This window comes from Mycetomoellerius zeteki, unplaced genomic scaffold (assembly GCF_001594055.1).
Source record: "Mycetomoellerius zeteki isolate Tzet28-1 unplaced genomic scaffold, Tzet1.0 scaffold218, whole genome shotgun sequence".
Classification (NCBI taxonomy): Eukaryota; Metazoa; Arthropoda; class Insecta; order Hymenoptera; family Formicidae; genus Mycetomoellerius; species Mycetomoellerius zeteki.
Window position 1 is genome coordinate 178,573 of NW_017257150.1, and position 21,218 is coordinate 199,790.

At 40.7% G+C, this 21,218-nt stretch overlaps 1 protein-coding gene across 1 annotated transcript in view; it reads right to left on the bottom strand.

Moving 5' to 3' along the window:
* LOC108722757 (uncharacterized) overlaps positions 1-21,218 on the bottom strand; it is a 115,309-nt gene that overhangs the window by 322 nt on the left and 93,769 nt on the right. Inside the window, exon 7 of the mRNA XM_018448039.1 lies at positions 7-179. Coding sequence (XP_018303541.1) covers positions 7-179 — 173 coding nt within the window. The remainder of the gene's footprint in view (positions 1-6; positions 180-21,218) is intronic.

A 21,218-nucleotide genomic window follows, 5' to 3' on the forward strand; every position in this document is an offset into this window, starting at 1 on the left:
GGTAGCGGCGTTTGGTGACAGTGGGCACAGTGCAAGCATACCGTGCAGGCACCGAGTTTCCGAGCCAACATCACGCGCAGCTTCAAGGCTGGACCGAGCTTCATACCCATCGTGCCTGTCAGGTGGCTTTCCGAGAGTAGTGGTAGTGCTGCGCCGTCTATACGGTGCTCTCGGAAATTCTGCAAGCAGAAATGTAGCAGCATGTCATTAGCGGTATACCTTGAGACGAGCGCAAGAATTTTTATTGGTCTTCAAAATTATTCTAAGAGCGCAGGGTTTAAAACTAAAAAAATTTGTTTCCTACACTGATGATTTGCGTTAAAAATATCGATATAGTCTTATTATATAATGATATGCTAAAGTTTAGCTATGTAAACGTTAATTTTTCATCAATGTGCTTGAATCTTCATTCATGAACATGCAAAAAGTTAACGGTGATGCTAGATATTATCGGAATTCGCGGCATTTAAAACTTTGGTTGTGCGAATATATAGAAGAGTAGCGTTCGTTCGTTAACGCTACTCTTTTGTATATTCCGGTCCCCAATGCATACCTTCACGTGCGGAACGGGACACGTACGCATGTACCGCCGCGCGTCGACCTCCGACCGGCTCGAATCGCGGCCGAAGATCGTCCTCGCGCGGCAGTTGCGATCTCCTCGCTGTCGCGTGGAATCCCGTAAATTCGTCTCACGCGAGACATCTCATGATCAACGAAAAGTCAAGCCGCTATTTCCATTGACGTGCGAAAAGTCAGGATTCGCCTGTTGAGAGGAAATCGACGAAGAGGAAGAAAAGGAGCGGGGGAAGACGCGAAGCCCGAAGGTGGACGTCGGAAAAGGAAAAGGAAAAGGAAAAGGGCAAAGAAAGGAAAAAGATGGAAAAAAGCACAGGAGCGCGGATGCGTTTCATTCACCGCGCTGGGGGCCGCGCCTCGCGTAATTGCAGCTGCAACAACCGCGGGATGCAACGCGCGTGTACGTAAGCGCGATCGCGGACGTCCCTTGCGCGCACCACACGTTCGTGGAATACGGTAATTGCTCGGCCCGCTTATGAATGAAATATTCAGCGTCGTAATGCGAGCCGTACACGCAACTGCAGACCGGTCTCCTTCCTCGCGCATGCCGGGCTCCCTCGCCGAAGGAGGGGATCGGGATCGACGTGGAGATCGAGGCCGTGCATTCATGCCGCTGGGCATTCAGGTCTCTTTTCTCTGTCTTTCTCTCTCTTTCCTCTCGCAGAGATAGCGTCTAATTGGTCGGCTTTCGGAGGGTAGGTGCGAGGTTTATTTGTCACCGAACGAAGTGCTCGTCGATCTCTGCACTTTACGTATATACCTATTACACATTCGCAGCGCTCCGACGATCTCGATTTCAATAATATTGATTGAATGTATTGTATATAAATAAAAAATCTATTTCTAAATTCTTCAAGCTGAGTCTAAACAATATGATAAATTGAATATAAGTAACAACTTTAAGTAAAATAAGTTTACGGTACCGACTCATACAGTGCAGAGGGACGTTCAAGATGTCCAAAGGACGGTCCCATGTCCTTTGAATGTTCTAAGGACGCTTTCTAAGAATATCTTTCGGATAAAATATAGGGAGTCTCGTGCACAATAATTGTACTAATTTTATGTGTAAGTAATTGTTTGTTTCATTTTATGAGTTAAGCGATTTTTGCTCATCATCGTCCAACTGGTAATGACACGCGTTGTGAACTTGGAATCCAACAGGTGTTGCATTCATGCCGCCGGGCTGAATGTAGGTGCTCACTGACCGTTTCGCCAAGCGACTTCTAATCTACGATTTATCTACGTGCGCATCGCGCGAAGAAATATCAAGAGAATTCATCGCGCAACAGGGAATCTATACTGCTAGGTGCGAGTCCAGGGATCTCGATGTAACAATGAGGTTCGCATAATCGCCGACAGTAAAGCGCGTAGTCATTGATTACGGTAAATAGGCCCCACACTGTTTCGGATTCTCGATGCATTCGCAGTTCTAACGGTACGGAGTCAGGCACGCGCGAGAAAAGCCGTCTCTTCACGGTCGCCTCGCGCAAAACGCTAATTAGTTAAGTCATTCACACGCGCAAGACCTGTTCGCATCGTGAAACTGAACTCTGGATGATCACTTCGTCCGGTGCAGAAAAATCTCAGATTCCCAACTAAACGTATTATTTAAACCCAAAACCAGTCATTAAGAGAAAGAGTAATTTCACATCTCCGTTCGTCCATCACGCTACACGCGTTCAGTCCTTTCGATTCGCGTAATCTTGTACAACTGCAATCAAAATTATTCTACAATTTTGTATTAAAATGTATTAAAATTTGTCTAAATTCGTATTATCTATTCAAGTTACATATGATAAAAAGACAGTTTCTCTATCAGGCAGTTGTATTTGACAGCTTATTGATTTCATATTCTAAAAAGAGATTGGAGTTGAACGAAGATGACTTATGGACTCTCTCGATACATTCAGCATTCAGGATTGCATACGTTAAAATAACGCGTTCACCCACAGCTATATGATAAAGAAAGATGCTTCATTGTTTTCGGGAAGCGAGCAGGCAGTTTCGAAATCTCATGAAACAACCAACGCGGCATGGCCGTTCGACTCGCCTCGCGTGGTGCGGTGCGGCGTGGCGCGCGGCGGCAAGCAATGGCGGCATGGCGCAGCGCAGCTGCAGTTGCAGCGAATATATCATCCTCGTGTTGCACCGCGGGCGACCGGGCGCGCACCAAAGGCTGGGTAACGAAGACAACCTATATTTTCTCCACCCAGTTCCAAACTCTTAAGGGCAAACGCGATCTCCCGGCTGGTCCTGCATCAATTATACCTTCCACAAACACGATGTTAGGCCCCCTTGCGAACTCGTCGTGCGTCGACGTAGTGCAAGAGGGCTCGCGAAGATGCGCTCTGGCTCGGGAGCATGTGTTATTAAATTATTCGCGCGTCACTGTGAACGCGAGAGAGGAAAGGAGTGGAGAAGGTTGCCCTCTCCTTAAATTATGCGCGTGGGCTTATCAGATATGCCCGCGGGCCAAGAGGCGCGCTAAGCGGAATTTAAATTGGCGAACATAGAAACATTCGTGTAACGATATAAATGCGCGTTGCGATTTGCGATATTTATTGTGCGTCTTGTGGCCCTTTGCTGAAAACGCGACTTATAATACAGCTCTGCTGTATTCATAATATATAATCAAATCTATTCATTTAAGTACATGTAGATATTGCATTTAGAGTGCTACAGTACTGCTTACGTACTGCTTACGCCGTAATCGGACATGATTTACTTTCTTAATTGCTTCGGTCGTTAATTTTGCATGTTAATTTGAATAACATTGAATAATATTAATTTGAATAACAGGGCGTAACTGCGGGAAGCTTAGAAAAGCATGCCGTTGACGACAAACAACATAAATTCGACGCTAGTGAACGTCAGTTCATCTCAAGATAAAGACTCCGAGAATATCCGCGAGATTGCATCCGACCGTGACCTGGGAAAAGACGGAGAATCCTCAAAAAATAACGGCTCCTTTCTTGCCGAGCTCGAATCCCCGACCCGAGGAATCTCGCGGTTGTAACCTTAAGAGATCACTCAGTCGGAACCACGTTACGTTAAACTATACGCAGTGAGTCCAAAGAATTCTTGGACGCTCGAGCGATTGGCCGTCGAACTTTTTGCACCTGAAGCACGCAGGTGCGGAAGGTAACACGAAAATTAGTGCCTCGATATCAGACCTTTGCAATTAGGCGTAGCCTTGATAATTATAGCAAGTTGTATTGATTATAGTAATTTGAAATTATAATGCTAGTAGTTTTTCAATCAACCGTTAAAAGAGATTACTCATCGTTCGAAGGCGAGTAATGGAATTATAATAAACTGGAGTACGTAATATTGAGGTAACATCTGTTATACCTGTTTGGTTTACATCCATTTCTGCAGCTGTTAATTTATCGATTAAACTGACATAGGTCGGAATTGGCGCATTTATGTATTATCCATATTATGAATTACGCATGCAAATCAACAATCTTTCGTGCTAATATTTGCGAACGAAATATCTTAAATTTCTTAAAAGTCGATATCATTACGGGAAAACAGTATTTATAGAGCATTAAAATGTTTCTTTCTCTTTTTAATTATTCAACGGCATTAAGTCATCGCGCAACATCACTTCGGGACAAGCTCTTAACAGTTCTCTGCCATAAAAATCGCGTCCGTTTCATAGCTACTTCTGACTGTCTCAGTCATTATTACACCTGTCGTGTTACGAAATGGCAGATAGATATAAGCAACGTTTCAGGATAGCTTCGAACGGTTCTGTCGCATGCGCAACTAGCATCTGTGGATGACTTTTGCGTTATGCCTTTCTTATAATTATTGCAACTTTTCTATGAATAAATGTATTTTCAAGTTTCAAGTAACAAGAATTAAATTAGGAAATCGAGGTTTTTAATTGATTATCATTAATTATCGTTTAAATTGAAAACAGGATTTTATCGAGAGATATTACTCCTCTCATGGATAGAAGCTCAGCTAGTAATTAGAACCAGATTGGTAGTTGCTATTGTTTCAGCCTACTCATCGCCTCCCTTTGTATGACCCTGTGGAAATTACAATACCGTACGACATTGTGTTTCAACTCTAACCCACCATTCTTTTAACACGTTGAATTATATATTACACGTGTATCTCTCTCACCTACGCATCGTTGGCGTGTAACATTACACTGCTACCGAATGGATACCGAGCAATTGCGGAGCAGGCTGTCACACATGTAACGAAACGTTAACCAATAAAAGCGAGTGCGCGCTGCAACTTTTGTTGGTTGCTGTTGGTTGCTACCGAAGAGATCTCCGAGCTGCTGCGATCCCAAGATCTCTTATATGGGAGAACGGCGTTCGCGCGAAGGGCAGAGCGCGCCAGCGATCACGCGCTGAATTCTGCACGAGGACGAACCGAGGTTAAGAATTTGCGTCGGCGGGCTCGCGCTAGAAATTCCACACACGTGTTTTCGTTCCACCGTGCGACCTCGCAAGGAATTGTTCCGTGAGAAAGGACGATGCCGCCGGTGTATCAACAAGGTGCGCGCGAAAGAACCACCGATTCGCGTCGCACCGACACGCCGTAATCGATCAACAAGCATGAACAATGTCTCCCGCGATGAACAAGTTCATGGATCGACTGGTGTTATGTACATTACATAATTCATTCACGGCTGCAGTTGAAGATAGCACGGAGGAAGTTTAATCAACAAAAACCTGACGTATGAGAGAGAAAAAAAAGAGAGAAATCGACTACTTGTAATATTTTTAAATTATAAAAATATAATATAAGAATACAGAGAGAAATTAAACATACGCATATCGACGAAATTAAATTATATGACTTGTAATTGCAGAGTTAGAGATATAAAATTATTATATATTATTGCATTAGCAATTCTATATAATCCCTGTAATGCGTAAACATATTTGACAAAATTATAAATTTTAAACAAAAAGATAAATAATTTGTGACATGTTCTGTTACACTATATGCCAAATAACGAAAAGTAACTATGTTAAATGAAATCAAAGAAATACGTAAAGACATTAAAGAAATTCATATATATAAAATTATACATAAAATTATATGTGCTAGATTTTACTAGATGATTGCATCTCTGTCAAATATTTAATATATAATATGGACGCTATTTGTTATTTAATAGATAATAAAATCTGCTTCAGAAATAAGATTAAACTTTATTTCTGGAATCAAACATAATACTTTATTTTTTTCTTCGATTTAACTTGGAATTTTCATAATATTCCAATTTGAAACCGTAATAGAAGTATAGTGTTATTATAATTGCGCAAGAAAGATATAATAGAGTCTTCGAAAGTTGTGCGCTCAAGATCCGGAGGAAACTCGTCCGACATTCTGCGCCACTGTGCGGTGACCTGCCACGCCCTGTCGAGGTCGTCGCGCGCCTTCTCTCGCCAAGCCGCGCCAGGCCGATCGGCACGGCCGCGGCGTGCCGACGGCGACCGGTCAGCCTAACCGACGACCGGCGCGTTCACTGGCACCGGCCTAACCAGATCAACATCCCCCCGTTGCGCGGCTTCTTCCAACCATCACGCCTCACGTCCTCGTTCTTTCTCCGACGTTCTTCTCCTTCCTTCTTCGTCTTTGCGGACGTCCCGCGTATCTACGTTACGCCTTCAATTCGCTTCGATTCCAATGTACTGCTGATCATGACTCTTCTCCATTCTTGCTTCACAATCGAAACGCGATGTTTGTCTCTTTAACATCAGAATCGGCATGGACACACATGCATTTGGGTACATCAATTCTGCATTAACGTCTCAGCAGTGCGCATTCTTGCCAAATCACTGAAAGATCTTGCAGTCGATCGTCCCACTCTTGAATTCATTGAATTTGCTCCTGGCTACAATAAGTGTGCCCTTTTCTCCATTTTACCGTATCGAGGAACTTGTGCAATAACGTCAACCACACCCACTTTATTGCATGACCTCGTACATCGACGCCTTGTGTTTCTTGCGCGAATTTTCTCCTCACAGCTGTCGCCAGTTTCAATGCTCGATGTCCGATCACGCAAAATGCATCAACCTGACCCAGATTACATGAAAATTCATTTAATTCATGAAACGTACGATTGAAAATGTATGTCGCATATTGTTCCAACGATGAAGTTCCAACGTCACCTTCGTCGAGTAGTACGGAGGCACATAGAAGCGATAAGAAGAGAAAGAAAAAAGAAAGAAGGAAGGAGAAAAGCGGATCTCAATCGTCCATCTCGTTCGGCTAGCTGCTCGGCTTCGCGGGCAACGTCGCCGTGTAATTGAGAGACATTCAGAGTGCATTAGCACTGCCGAGCAAGGGGACCAGGCAGGCGTATTAATTGCTCATCAACGATAATGAAGGGTTTGTAAGACGATATTAGCATAACTAACAGGTTTCCCAGTAATGAAGCCACGTTCACGGCCGCGATGCTCGTCTTTATGTTCCCTCTCTCTCCCCCGAAATCCTACCTCTTACGAATCCCAGGGAACGAACGAGCTGGAACGAGGTGGAAAAGAGCGACCCGGAGCCGGCTCGCCCCGATGCGAGCGGTGACGTTTCCGCAATGAAAATCAAGAGGGGATAACGAGGACGATCCAAGGCGGCGCCATCCTACATTTGCGCCGGCCGCGCGAAAAAGACGATTATAGAAATTCGATGCGATCATAAGCAATGTGTGTAGCAGTGTTCTGGAACGCGCGAGATTTTGCAGTGATAATGATTCGAAGATAAATCGATCGTTGTCCCATAACAATATAATTTTCGCTGATTTCTTTTTAATTAGTTTTATTTTGATTTCCGTATAATGTGACTTTAAAATAAGAACATGAAGTGTATCAAATAATACAAGCGTAACAAATAAATCACTATCGTTTTTATAATTAATAGGATGCTATTAATTGTAAAAAATGTATTGATTAAATCTTATTGGCATATAAATATGCTAAAGATAAGACATGATTTAATGCAGATTGTCAGTCGTAGAGAAAGTATGTGATATCAACGCTCCACGCGATCGTACTGCATAATACGGTATCACAATCTCGTTATCGAAGCGACCTTTCGCCTGCACCTTTTTCTGCAACCGTGCGCGATACTTTCTCCGATTGTTACGCTCGCGATCGAATCTGTTTCAACAGAAATTTATTCCGTTCGCGTGGGCCGTCTTGCAGATTTCTCAGAACGTGTGAGACTTCAAGCTATACCAAAATCCTCATCGTGCCTCGACCAGTATTGTGCATAAAAGTATACAATGCCGTTCAGCATTGAAAGTAACAAAGATCACAAAAAAATCTCATGGTTTTCACGTATCAGAAATGATATCTAGTTCATTGTGCAATTTTCCACTTTATAATGGATAGATTTGACTTTCTCGAGTTGCGTGCGAATCGCGAGTTTTCACCGGAAGTAAGAAGGCGAGGTCGTTACGAAAGAAGTCCGAGTACATCTACGAGCACTAACCAAGAATTTAAATTAGCTTAGAAAGTTCAGGGTCAAGCGGATACGTGCGTGCGTGTATGAATACGTGTGCACGCATACGTTCACGTAGTACATTGATAAAAAGCCGTATAACCAATTAGTCAATAGGGAAACGGTTTTTCTAAAATTTGCATATACCACAATGAATTTTAAAACTAATGCCGTACGTCATTTTCGATTTGTCAGTATTGTACATATTGTACAGTTTATGATTAAAAGAAACCTTCCGTTACTTCTTTATATTATGTTTCATTCCTACAAGAAGCGAGATCGTATTCGAGAAAAGGATTAAGTTGATGAATGATACATTATCATCGTCAGCAAACTGCCGCCTTCATACGTTGTCCATAATCTTTCTGTTATTGACTACACTTCTGATAAATTCCTGACTGCGGCGCACTAGTTCCTTCACAGATAATTTGTTATTAATGCACCGCCAGCAATAAAGCAACGTCGATAAATCCATTTAATTCGATACGCTTGCAATTAATATAGAAGATGTACGAAGAGCTTTCTTGCTTCTGCTTACTACGATCAAAGTGAGTGAGGAGACGAATTCAAGAAATGCGTTGTCAGTCGTTGTTATTAATCCATCGAGAAGACAGATTTTATTCGTAATTTTTTTTTATATTACTGAATGTACTAATTTTTATGTTATTGAAAAATAAAAAAGACGGAAAATACAAATTAGATACTGTGCTTGAATATGAGAATTGTATCGTGATTAATTAATTTATAATCACAATTTGTACCATAAGTATATTAAAAATGAATAGTGATTAATGTGGGACATAACGTGCATCCGCGTAAGTAGTAGCTACAAAATTTGATTTGAAATAACATCTTGTCGTGATTGTAAGATAAATACGGATTGTTAAAAACAGTTAATTCGCGGTTAGATACATTCCACCCATTTAACTAAATTTCTTAATTTTGGATACACATATTTTTCACGTCCAAATGAGACAACTCATGCCGTCAAATTTATATGCGTACGATAAACAAATGACCGTCTTGATGCCTTATTTATGTAAGTATATGTATATCCTTCACGTTGCGTTAGTGTGTCATTTCTCTTTTCTCGACAGATTTGCCTTGTATTTTAGGTTTTATCAGAGATCAGCATTTTAATTTTAAGAATAACATATGCGTCAAGAATTATGAGCGATTATTGAAACATAATATATTGTTATTGATCGATTGACGTTATTGTTATTTTTACTATATATAATAATATTGAAAAAGTAGCTACTAGTTAGGATATTTTGACTGACAATTTTTATATGCGTAAATAATACAAGTTTCAATAAGTTACCAGACTTAGTGATGTTATAGCACTAAGCGAACAGTTTCAAGAGTGCACTGGACCGTTCAAAATAGAGAAAGTGGGGAGGAAATATCTTCGCGAGGCAACCTTGCAATGACCCCTCGTGAACCCGAGTATCAGGCGCGCACGATACATCTACACGTGCAACGATCCACTGATGCGATGAAACATTTCTGAATATGTATTTATCGAAATAAGATATATTAAAATTAAAATTAAATTTGCAATGCATGAAAAAAATGTACAATCCAAAATAAATGTTATTTAAAGAAACCGTATCTCTGGAACTTTTATTTTTATGGAGTTTATCGTGAATTTCCATTACATATTCTTAAAAATACCCCAACATTTTCCGCATTATTACACACACGAAGGTGGGCGCGCCTACGGTGGACCTCCACGCGGTTGAGAATTATCTGCAGGAAATCTACTCTCGTAGGCACGCTACGAGACGAGGGTATATACGAGGGGGCTGAAGGGGGCTGAAGGGGAAGCACACGGTAAGGCCCCCACGACGTCCTCGGTGTGTCCCCGGTCGCCGCTTGGCTTCGGCGTGGCCGCCACTGCCATTCGCAGCGAATGGCAGCGGTCGTGCATAGGGGAAAACATCGCGGTTACCAGCGGGAGACCACGGCCCCGATACAAGATACTGCCACGTGTTACACGCTGTTCGCCACCAGAAGAAACGCGTGCGTTCTCCCGCCCCGTCACGCGGTATTGCACTCGACGGGTCCATGGGACGATAAGTCGTGCCATGACAACAATAATGGCGGATTTTTGCGAAAATTGGACGCGTGAATGTTCGCGATCGAGAGAATAACTTCCTCTTTCATCATGCGCCCCTCAGTGAATAAATGTGACGGCTTTGCAAGATCTCTAAGTGTTTTAAAGAGAATAAGAAACTTTGCGATAACTGCTGATATCGTATACTCGTGAAAAAGCATTAAAATAATCTAATTGAACTTTGGAAACTAAAACCCATTTTCATAATATATGATTACCTAAAAGTTAAAGATTATCAAGAAATTCATCAATGAAATTCACTCATAATCCTCAATCTTTAGGTAACCATGTACATTGTGAAAAAACGGATGTAAGAATTAAGATTTTCCTTGATGTCTAGATGCGTAGATGTCTTTAGCACTTTTATGTCTATCTCTATCAATGTAATTAATTTTAATCTCGATTTAACTCGCTTTTTATCTTTTTCTAAACATTTAAAGAAGCTAAAGAGTAAATTAAACTGAGATTAAAGTGTTAATCTACATTGATAGAAATGGACTATATAGGAAATTTGTAAATCAATTGGTCTAGAACTTAATCTAATATCGTGCTAACTGTTATTCGTTAATTAATAAAACGACTAACGACCAATAAAATAAGAAACGTTAAATAAGATAATCGAAGCAACGCCAAAGGTGAAAACATTGATACCTATTACGCCACTATAGTACACATGCTCATTACGCGTACGATACGTAATAATTCGACATACCATGATCTAGAAGTGGCGAAGGAAAAAGAGCGTCCATTGCTAGATACTACGCGGCTTTCTCCTCTTATGCTGGCGAGCTGTCATTAATTCGTCGCTCCGATTAAATTTCTCGTCGTCCCCGCGATCGGCCACTACGGTGCGTAAGTGAATGGCCCCCTCCGATCAGCTTGCTCGCTATCGCGGTGCCATCGGTATATCGCCCGTATAAAATCGGCGCATACCTCTCGCAAATGCCTGTTAAGATTATGCAAATGCCTGACGCCGCTCGAAGCACACCAGCAGCATTTTATTAAAGAAACTACCACAACGAATATTCCGTGCGTCCAGAATTAAGATATTCGGCGAAGCGCAGATAGTCGTCGACTTCTTTCGATCTTTTTATTGCTCACCTTGCCAACCTCTCTCGCGGTTACGCTCGACGTATCGAGATATTGATATGCTGATTCCAATCCCTCTAGATGCGTGTCTCAAGATCCGAAACTCAAGAGCTAAAGCGAAATTCAAATTTAAGTAAAATCTCCGAGTGAAATCTTTTTCTCTTACTGGATTGAATTTATTTGTCAGATATATGTAAATGTGCTACAAAGATGTAGTTAGTGTAGAGCTGATTATGTTAATATAGTGCTGATCATTTCGACATTTCATATTTGGTTATTTTAGTTTTGATCGCGTCATGTTTAAAAGCGGGATATTTTGATCTGTGATACGTGTTCCGCTGAATGGCAAAATTGATCCTAATATGATGTTATCCGGTATGTCTGGCGGAGAGATGGCTAAGTAAAATTTCTCTCTATCGTCTAATGTTGTAGCCGTAGCGATTTATAGGGATACTAGTATTCATCCCTTTCATCCCGTGACAAGCATTCACTGACATCAAGCACACGCTTTCTTTGAGTCGCGTGTACTTCCTGCAGGGAGCGGCTCTCCCGTTGTGAATTATAAGTAGACGTGCGTGTATGTACATACGCTCGTCTCGATTAGCTCGATCACAATCACGTTAAAATCTGCGAAACAGCTTCGTTGAGAAAAAAAAAAGAAATTTATCTTGTCCACATCGGTAAGTCCCTTGCAATTTTTTTTCTCCTTGAAATTTACGTTCGAGTAACGTTAGGTAATACCGCAAGAACTTCGTGACTATTGCAATTGCGCTATGAATAAGCCGCGAAAGTATGCAGTGCATAACGCTTCTAATTGCCTCACAAAGAGACAAGACGAGCCGACTAGAAATACCATTCTTTCATTAACGTCGCGAATGCGGTAACATTAGGTGTACCGGTACTCCTTTCATCCTTTGACAGGCATTCACCAGCGTCAAGCGCGCACTTTCGTAGTCGCTGTAAGAACTTTATAAGGACTGCGGTTGAAACGAACCGCATCGATCACGTCTTTTTCAGAGAGTGACATTTCGTGGCGTGGGTGGCGGCGGGCGCCACGCCGAGAAAAAAATGTCACGGAGTAAGGCGAATACCGTGCACATGATAGAGATCCGTATCCATCTCTACAGCAGGTGTCGCGATATTTTAGCTGTTAAAGAACAATTCTAGTTTTAAAGTTTACTTGTAATCATGGATTGGAGTAAAACAGACTTAATAATTTGTACTTAGTAATTCGGTGCTTCTTTCTTCAAGTTACACTCAAAGAAAAAGGCATAGTGGTATTATAAAGGCAGTTATAAAGGTGACAACCGTGACAACAATTATACAAATTTTATATGTAGAATTAATGGCATAGTGAATAAACTATTTCAATCATTAAAACCATAACATAGTTTATTCAACTATTACGTACATTAATTCTACATATGAAACTTGTATAATTGTCACAGTTGTCGCTTTTATAGAATTTATTAGTTAATTACATTAGCTAATACCAGTTTAATTGAAAATAATCTTATTAGTTTAACAGCAGTATTAATAAAATAAATATCATGCTCTTGTTTTGATAAAATATTTTATTTATTTCATTAATACTGTTATTGAATTAACAAGATTATTTGATTTTTCATTAAACTGCTATTAGCTAATGCTATTAATATGTCATTTTTTTTGTATAGTAATTACGAGATATGATAAATCTTATCACAGAAGTATCGCAATAGGATTTTCAAAAAGAAATGCAAGATCCGATTCAATCCGATATAACCAATGGACCGGAAAGACACGCATTTCAATTCACTGGCCGAGCCTGCTCTATCACGAGCAGAACGCTCTTCTCGACAACCGATCGAGCGGCTAGTCTCGTTCGCGATGAAGAAATGCTCGCTGTTCGCGAGATTCGCGTTCGATCTAGCGTAAAGCGCGATACCGATTGGACAGTTAATATCTCACTTCGGTGGCACGGCACTCGACTCGGTGTGTCTCGGCTCGCGCGCGAAGGATTGGAAAGGTGGGTTTATGTATTTATTTCTCGACTGCGCGGGTCTCTCTCGCGTGATGTATGAACGTATATGTGGGAGCAAGTCGTTACGTCAGCCTCCAGCGCTACGGAGCTACAGCTAGACCAGCGGCGCAGCTGTCCCATTCCCCGATCCTGCAAAATGCTTTACACGCGAATTCGTGTAAAGTGCCGGTTGTGCCGTCGTGAACACCGTGGCATCCTCTTCTCTTTCGCGAACAACGCGAACTCTCAGGGACCGTATGAGAAGTCACGGCGCATTCATCACCGCCGTCGCGGAAAGGTGTTAGCGTTTAGTCCATTATTCCGCGTTGTACCGTGTTTCGAAAGTGATACCGCATTGTACTACGTTTTTACTCGTGTCTTCGCTCGCGAATGAAAATGAAACAAATGCGCTTGGTAACGAGAACCAATGAGAGGTCGATTCGAACAACGAGAAATCGATTTACCTTGCTGGTATTTCGCGAGATTGTGTTCTATCTTTTTTATCCGAATTGTATCATTTTTACGGCGATATAATACAATGTTTACGTTATGTGTAACGTGACAAAATAAATTTACATAATATGTGATTGTAAAGATAAAATTATTCTCGTTTACGCACAGTGTATTGCAAATATTATCGTATGTTTTGTATAGGAAATTCATCATCACGTTTGTATAGAAGATTCATTAGACGACAATGATGCGCCCACAGGTTGTACGTCGAGCATCGGTTCCTTCAACAAAGCGGCATACGTCACGATAATGAGACAGCTGCCCTTTTCCCAAGCGAATCGTCATTTCGCGGGTAGTAAAGTCTACGCGACATCGCGCCGTTAATGGCAGCAACGTCAAAAGTGCGAAGGCATTCTCGCGTTCTTCAGCGAGGTCGCGTAGAACAGGAAGGTAGACCAAGTAATGATAAGGCGGTAAATCGCTCAGCTGTCTTGTATGTAATTGTTCGAACAATCACCGCGGCGAACGGCTCGATCGGAAGCTCGATCAAGACCGAAACGAACAATGATTAACAAGAAACGGTTGATAATTCGCAGTTACGTCGTTCTATATCTGGGTTAATAAGATATACTCGGTATGTGTGTCTACCGATCTGATCTCAACTAAAAGAGATCAATATCAATATCTGTAAATCTTCATTTCTAATCCCCGTTGATTATAATCTCTCGAATTTACCATTATCGATTCTGATTTATCGGATTTTACAAACTCCCATATATTTTAAAGTCAGAAGTCTACAAACACATATAAAAATCTACTGGTGCGTCATGATACTTTCAAATACATATCCCTACGACTATGTATTATACGATAGTCAACGTCGGTGACTTAAATTCAAACAGGCACTTTCAGTGCTGCCTCAGTTTGTGGCGCGATCATCCGTATACTCTTAAACCGCGGAATGCAGACAAAGTCCGCGGTTTTGCGTCGTGTTCTCGTGAAGAGAACTTTACTCTCCTGTCGTAACCTCTCTTCACTATTATATATCAAAGGAGCAATGATAATCCAATCCCTTGAGTTAAATAACATTCTGTTATTTTTAACTTCCGTGTGTCTGCAAAATGTAAATCAATCTGTAAATTTCTGTGGTTGAATTGCTCAGTTTCAAAACAATATCCATATTAATATATATGCATTTAAGAAATAATAAACTAAATTTGACTCGAATCTAATACATTTCTTGAGTTAAGGTGATTCTTCGGTGAATCTCGAATTACCATAATATCTAGTTTTTTTATATAATGAAGTTGAAGTACCGAACTTGAGGTGTGCAAAATTATAGGTTAACGATGAAATGAAAGAGAAAAGAAATGTTAAAAACGTAATTTTTAACTTAACTATAAGTTACTTAAATGTAACGTAAAACTTAGTGAGGGAAGAATCGGAGGAGACGTTTCTTTGACTAACTGCACACAGATATTACCACAGACTTCTTTAAAAATAACTTAAATTGGGTACAATTGAACATTATAAATTTAACAGTGTTCCGCCAATTCAATTATTCAATCTCTTCGCATAAACAACAATAAAGAAATCCAAAATTATAAGACAAAATAATAATAAAAATAGAAGCTTAAAAATGATTAGAATTAAAATTCATCGATTAAAGCGTTTTGATCGAGAATTTTGAAAGAGTTCGGTGGACTAGTAAACACACATGTGCGCGTGTAGAAATATCGGAGAAAATAGCGGACGAGGAAAGAAGAGGAGAGACCATGTATTAGAGGAAGGTAGAAGGTGGAGAACATAAGAAGTCGAGGGTTCACGGATCGTTCGTGTTGTGATAGGCCGCGATTCTTGGTTGCAATAAGAGCATTAAACGATCGCGACGAGGAGAGAGAGAGAGAGAGAGAGAGAGAGAGAGAGAGAGAGAGATGGAGGAAGAGCGAAAGGGAGAGAGCGACGGAAAGGAAAAAAGTCAATCGGGCCCGTCCATTACCATACGTTATTGGCTGGGCTTCGAGCCGGTCAGTGGTGTGTGTTTGCCATAACTTCAGATAAATAAACCTCAGGGCCAGATAAATCTGTGTACGCGAATCGCGGCATGTATAATGCAAATGCAATCATGTCCGCGGACCGCGGCGGTGCCGCGGATGTTAAAACTCGGACACGCGGGCCCGTAAGAGTCCCGGCGTGCCTGTAAAGGGCACGCAAGAGAACCCCCACGAATTTACAGCGCGTACTGTGCCGGTAACAGGCTTAAAACTTCAAGGCGAGGGTTAGTGGGACCGTTTACGGCGGATGGGACACGACGGGTAATTAAGATAAGGGAACCTTGCTTCTCGGCAAAATATATCGGCCGTAATTATTTCGAGTGTGCTGCCCTTTCTGAATTTACAGTAATGTCGTCCGAGCGTTCACAGCAAAATAAATGAAGCGATTTAAAGACGCGTGTACGTTTTCACGGACACAACTTGTATCTATCTTTATCACATGTGTGAAACTTTTCTCGTAGAAACACTTGCAAACTATCTAATTTAAAGTCTAATTGTTTTAGCGTAGCATTTATGACGTTTAAATAATCACGTACACGTGCATGTAGGTATATACTATCCTTTCAAATTCAGATTAAATACTATTTCGTCTCTAGTAACTCATTTATCGTCTCTGACGATAAATTGCATAAGGATCGACATTACGCAATTTCCACAACAGAATCGCTAATAAGCAGAGTTTGACTGGCGTGATTAAGACAAATCAACGGCAATTCAGTGACGATGGATATAGGAATGAACCACAACAAGCGTTGCGGCACGGACACCCGCTAGAAATTAGAGCGAAACATAGAACGCTGACTAGTGTGAGTAGCTCTCGATCGAATCGGCCGGTCCGAACGATTTATGGTTAATTATCAGCCGGCGCGCGTAATCGACCAACGTGACGAGGGTCGGAGCAACGTGTTTCGATTACGCGGCTAAACGAGAACCCGTATTGTGTAACAGACAACGCGAAAGCAGCAGCGGCGCGGGTGGCGGCAACGATCTCCGCGATTTCTCGGACAAGCACATCTACGGTAAACCGTATTGACCTCCTTGCCTCCTCGGGCTCTCGCTTTTATGATACAATTTTAACGATGACTCTCGGAATTGAGGTTGAGACCCGCGAATCATTTCAACTGATTTCAACGTTGCTCGCCCTTCTATCTAGCGACTCTAGCGTGAGAATCAACGAAAGTGAATCCGCGCGGCAGCGTGACATTTATCTTGCGTCAACGTGCACGGAAAACGCGCCGCCTAGCCCGTTTCAGATTCTCCGGCTCGTCGCTATCTATCATAAACGCGACGACAGAATTATGATGAGATTAATTATTGCATATGTAATATTATTTACATAGTGCAACACATTAATGCATATTCTATATATAGTAATTCATACACGAAAAGAACGGCTTTGCTAAAGTATCTAAAAATTTAGCTAGACAGAGATCTGAAAATAACATAGTTTAGACTATCAAAATAATTATGTAGGACGTTTAAACCAGTTGCTAGAATGTTAATACCTTTTTCAGCATCAACCTAAGCGTTCTACATAATTACTTTGATAATCCAACAGAATTATTTCCAGATCTGTGTATCAAGCAAAATTTTAAATCTTTCAGAAAAAAAAACAGTTCTTTCCATGTATTCTTTCACATCTCATGTTTGTCTTGCATGAGTCGTTCCAAGCTCCAAGTTTTTCGCTCCAATGAGCACTGAGTAATGTTTTTTGCTTAAAAAATTCGCTATCGATTGCTACAATTTATCACAGTTTTTGTCTATCCAGTTGCATGCTCGTAGCAAATCATTACGTTATATTGTCGAAACGTCCGCTACAGTCTTGTTAATGATATATCAATTCTGATCGGTGTCATATGATTTTGTATGCATGAACCTATGCCATAATGACGATAGTAATGATCGTGCTAATGCGCATAATTAAGTATCGCGTCGTTGGCGATAAGACGTGATTCTCGTGTATTTAGATTATCCTCCTCTAGCGGTTCGATCCGCTCGCTCGGATCAATATAAACGATCGCGTCGATCATCCTTTACATATACTCACAGATGAACATCGCGCGATAACGGAAATGTGTGCCGTTACTTATTCGGCATTATGCCATTCTTTTTCCGCCGATTCCTTACTGCCGTTTATGCTCCTCTTTAATGTTTGTGATTCGTTTTATCTCGGCGTGAATTTTACCGATCTTCTCGTTTTTGGCGATTACTATGATTACCAATTCTTTTCGTTACAGACGTATTATTCGCGTAACTGAAATCGAAAAGTAGGAGAGATCACTATGGAACATGGGCGGACGTGCGAGCATAGGATGCCGATGTTCTCTTATCTCCCTCGACTATCTCCCGCGCTGTATGAGAGATGATCCCCCCCGAAGAGCGGAACGTTTCTTCGATTACGCATTTTTATCGTCGCCTCTATGGAACTGTTTCATTACCGCGGCACGGACGTATTCAGATGCTCCTTTCATCGCTAATTTTTGCACTCGCGGCAAAAGTAGGCGATGCCAAAGGTTATCCTGTTCAGTCCGACGCAAAAGCTTTTCTTCCACTGCTACTCTGAACGATTCGCATTCCTACTCGAGTTCAATTAAAGACGTTCTTTGAAAATTTTCGCTGGTGCACCAACGCGTATCATGGCGTGAACCCACCGATAATTTTTAGTTGTCATGTATAAATTTCTGTTGATCGAGCGTTCCATGAATCGTGACAATAAATCAACGCCAGACTATACAAGATCAAACTGCCATTCAACTAATGACATCGATTATTATGGTAGTTTTACGACGCAGTGCGAAAAAAAAGGAACGAAAAATATATTCGTCACATACTTTCATTAAGCCTTAGGCAAACGGATAATTATAACGTTATTGATTAAATCGCGATTCGTGAACTTGAAAAGCGTTTTATTACGTGGAAACTCTCTCCTGCGATCTGTCGACGCAGATCATTAATGTAAGATTCTGTCTTATGCGCTCGATGTGCTTACCGTCACTCTGCGTTAATTAAGTGTATCAATAGCAGCACTAATGATCTCTATCAATGTAAAAGCAATTGAATAGAGTTATGAAGACCGAGTTTATTCGCAATTAGGAGATAACAGAATATTTATAATATTTACAACGTTAATTAAGCTTTTGTAAGCATTTAAGCGTAATTAAAACCTCGTTTATCCCTATTATGACTAATGCAAATGCATTTCACATTTGGATTTCATACTTTATTTGTAAGAGATCTTGTCTTTCCACATAAAGAAAAACTGCAATCGTTTATCTTAATGAATTACTATTCAATCTAATGTATATTTCTCTCATAAAAGCATTCATTTCTAATTATTAACGTTAAATACCTTTTGAAGACCAACGACGTGCTTTATGTAATTAATTGACAGTAATTGGTAGTAATGAAAGAACGCTTACCTGAAACAAATAGAAAAGATACTCATTAGATAAAAACATCAAATTATCTTTACATGTTTCGTATAATATTTTGTAACAAAAAAAATTAATTAAGAATGTAAAGTATGTACTGTTTTTGTAAAAATAGTTATTTGACTGTGTAGTTAAAAGCTATACTTATAGTCAAATATTTCCGAGTAACGTGCATTTTTCGTAGTCCTAAATAATAAAGTAGATTATAGCAGTGGAAAGAAAGAATCAAACGGATTCTAGGATAAATTTTCTCTGCATAACTAAAGAATGAACTCTCGAACCCCGTCGATGCAATATTATACGTCGCTGCTAAGACCAAGAATGATCCGACATTGCATCCTTGATGTTCGTTTGATCAAGTGCAATTCTAATCAAAGCATTGCATAAAGAATTCCAACGAAAGAATACTCCTCACGGAGTATTGAACAATTCCACAAATGTGCGTCACTCGTCATTGTATTAGAGAATATAATATGTTCTTTCCTTTCTCTTTTCTAAACATAATTTTTTTTTACTTTAGAATTGTCCTTCAAACATTTAAGGATATTTATAAAATTTGATTTAATTCTTAAAGTTTCTCATCAAATTTGCAAATAAGTATTACAAAATGCGATTTTCTATGAGTTAAGACAAACAAAAAAATTGAATATAATAACTTTTAAATAAGAGAATTGTGCTCAAGAGAATTATACACAGATATTCAGACGTATAATAGAACAATCTATGAAATGTTTACAGTTTTTAAATGTTACATATACATACTTAAGAAACAATTCTAACTACAAGTCGACGCTATATTGTCGACTGTCGATATCGTTTTCAGCATGATGTTTATCTTATCCGTAACACAATTATCCGCAATAATCTCAGTAATCGGAGACACCTCAGTTAATCGGAGGTACAATAATAGCTCCATCAAAGGAAGAATTAAAGTGGTTGCTGCATGCCCCGAGTAAATCAATTTCGCTTCACCTCGACCGCTTGCCGGTCTCCCGAACTCGCCATCAGTTTTACGAATCGCGATTGTATCGTCGCATTACTTAACATACTCGAACGTTAATTCGATAATTTCGAAGCACGTTCTCTAGCGACACTGCTTTAATTCCTCTCTGCTCATATTATCCTTCTTTTTCTCTATACGACAAGCCAGTTTAATCCTTGTTCCATTAATTATGCGAAACAAATTATAATTTATTGCCTAATGAATTTCTTCTTCATTCTCTTAGCTTCGAGAAATAACTGTCACTTATTATGTAGATCAATTTTTCTTTTAAAGTGCTACATAGCAAGTTACAGGAACAAAATACCAACAAGCGTTTCGAGAAAAATAGAATTTCAATAATCATACTTTCGCGTGTTTCTTATAGCATGCGCTACGGGAGACGATTAACAAAATAAGATTGTAATACATAACTGGTGGAAGGTACGTGTATATACTATTCTCGCATGTAATAACCGACCACGGCGTACATAAACACCAAGCTGCGACTTCGCCACAGCTGTAAGCTGCCATGCCGGTGTCGCGTCGCTCGTACGTCGACGCGGTGATTAAAAATGCATACGCACTCTGCATGCAGATCACCGCGGGTCGTTGCGATACCGAATAACGATGGCGCGTCCCCAGGAACGAAGAGCCCCCGGCGCGATTAATGCCGATTAAAAAGGCAAAATGCACCGCCTCCGATCATTATGCTCTCCGGTGGAAAGAGCCCAACGGCGCTAGCAATTCCGCTCCTAAAGTAAGGTAGCTGCCTTTTCATTTCCCCTTTCCTCTCTTATCCCCTCCCTGTACTCTTTCCTCTTTCACCTTGCGAGAATATCTCTTCGCCTTCTCCCCGTGGATCCCGATCCCGAGGCAGCCGTCGCGTCGCGGGCCCTTCGGGGGCAAGTAATTACTTCTAGTCCGGCGCTGAGCTTCGCCGGCGGTTCGATAGCCAAACTTATAATTTAATGGTTAATTATATAAGGAGTCTCCTGCGATTCGGCGGAGCCACTGGGCGGACACGATGACGTGCAGGAAT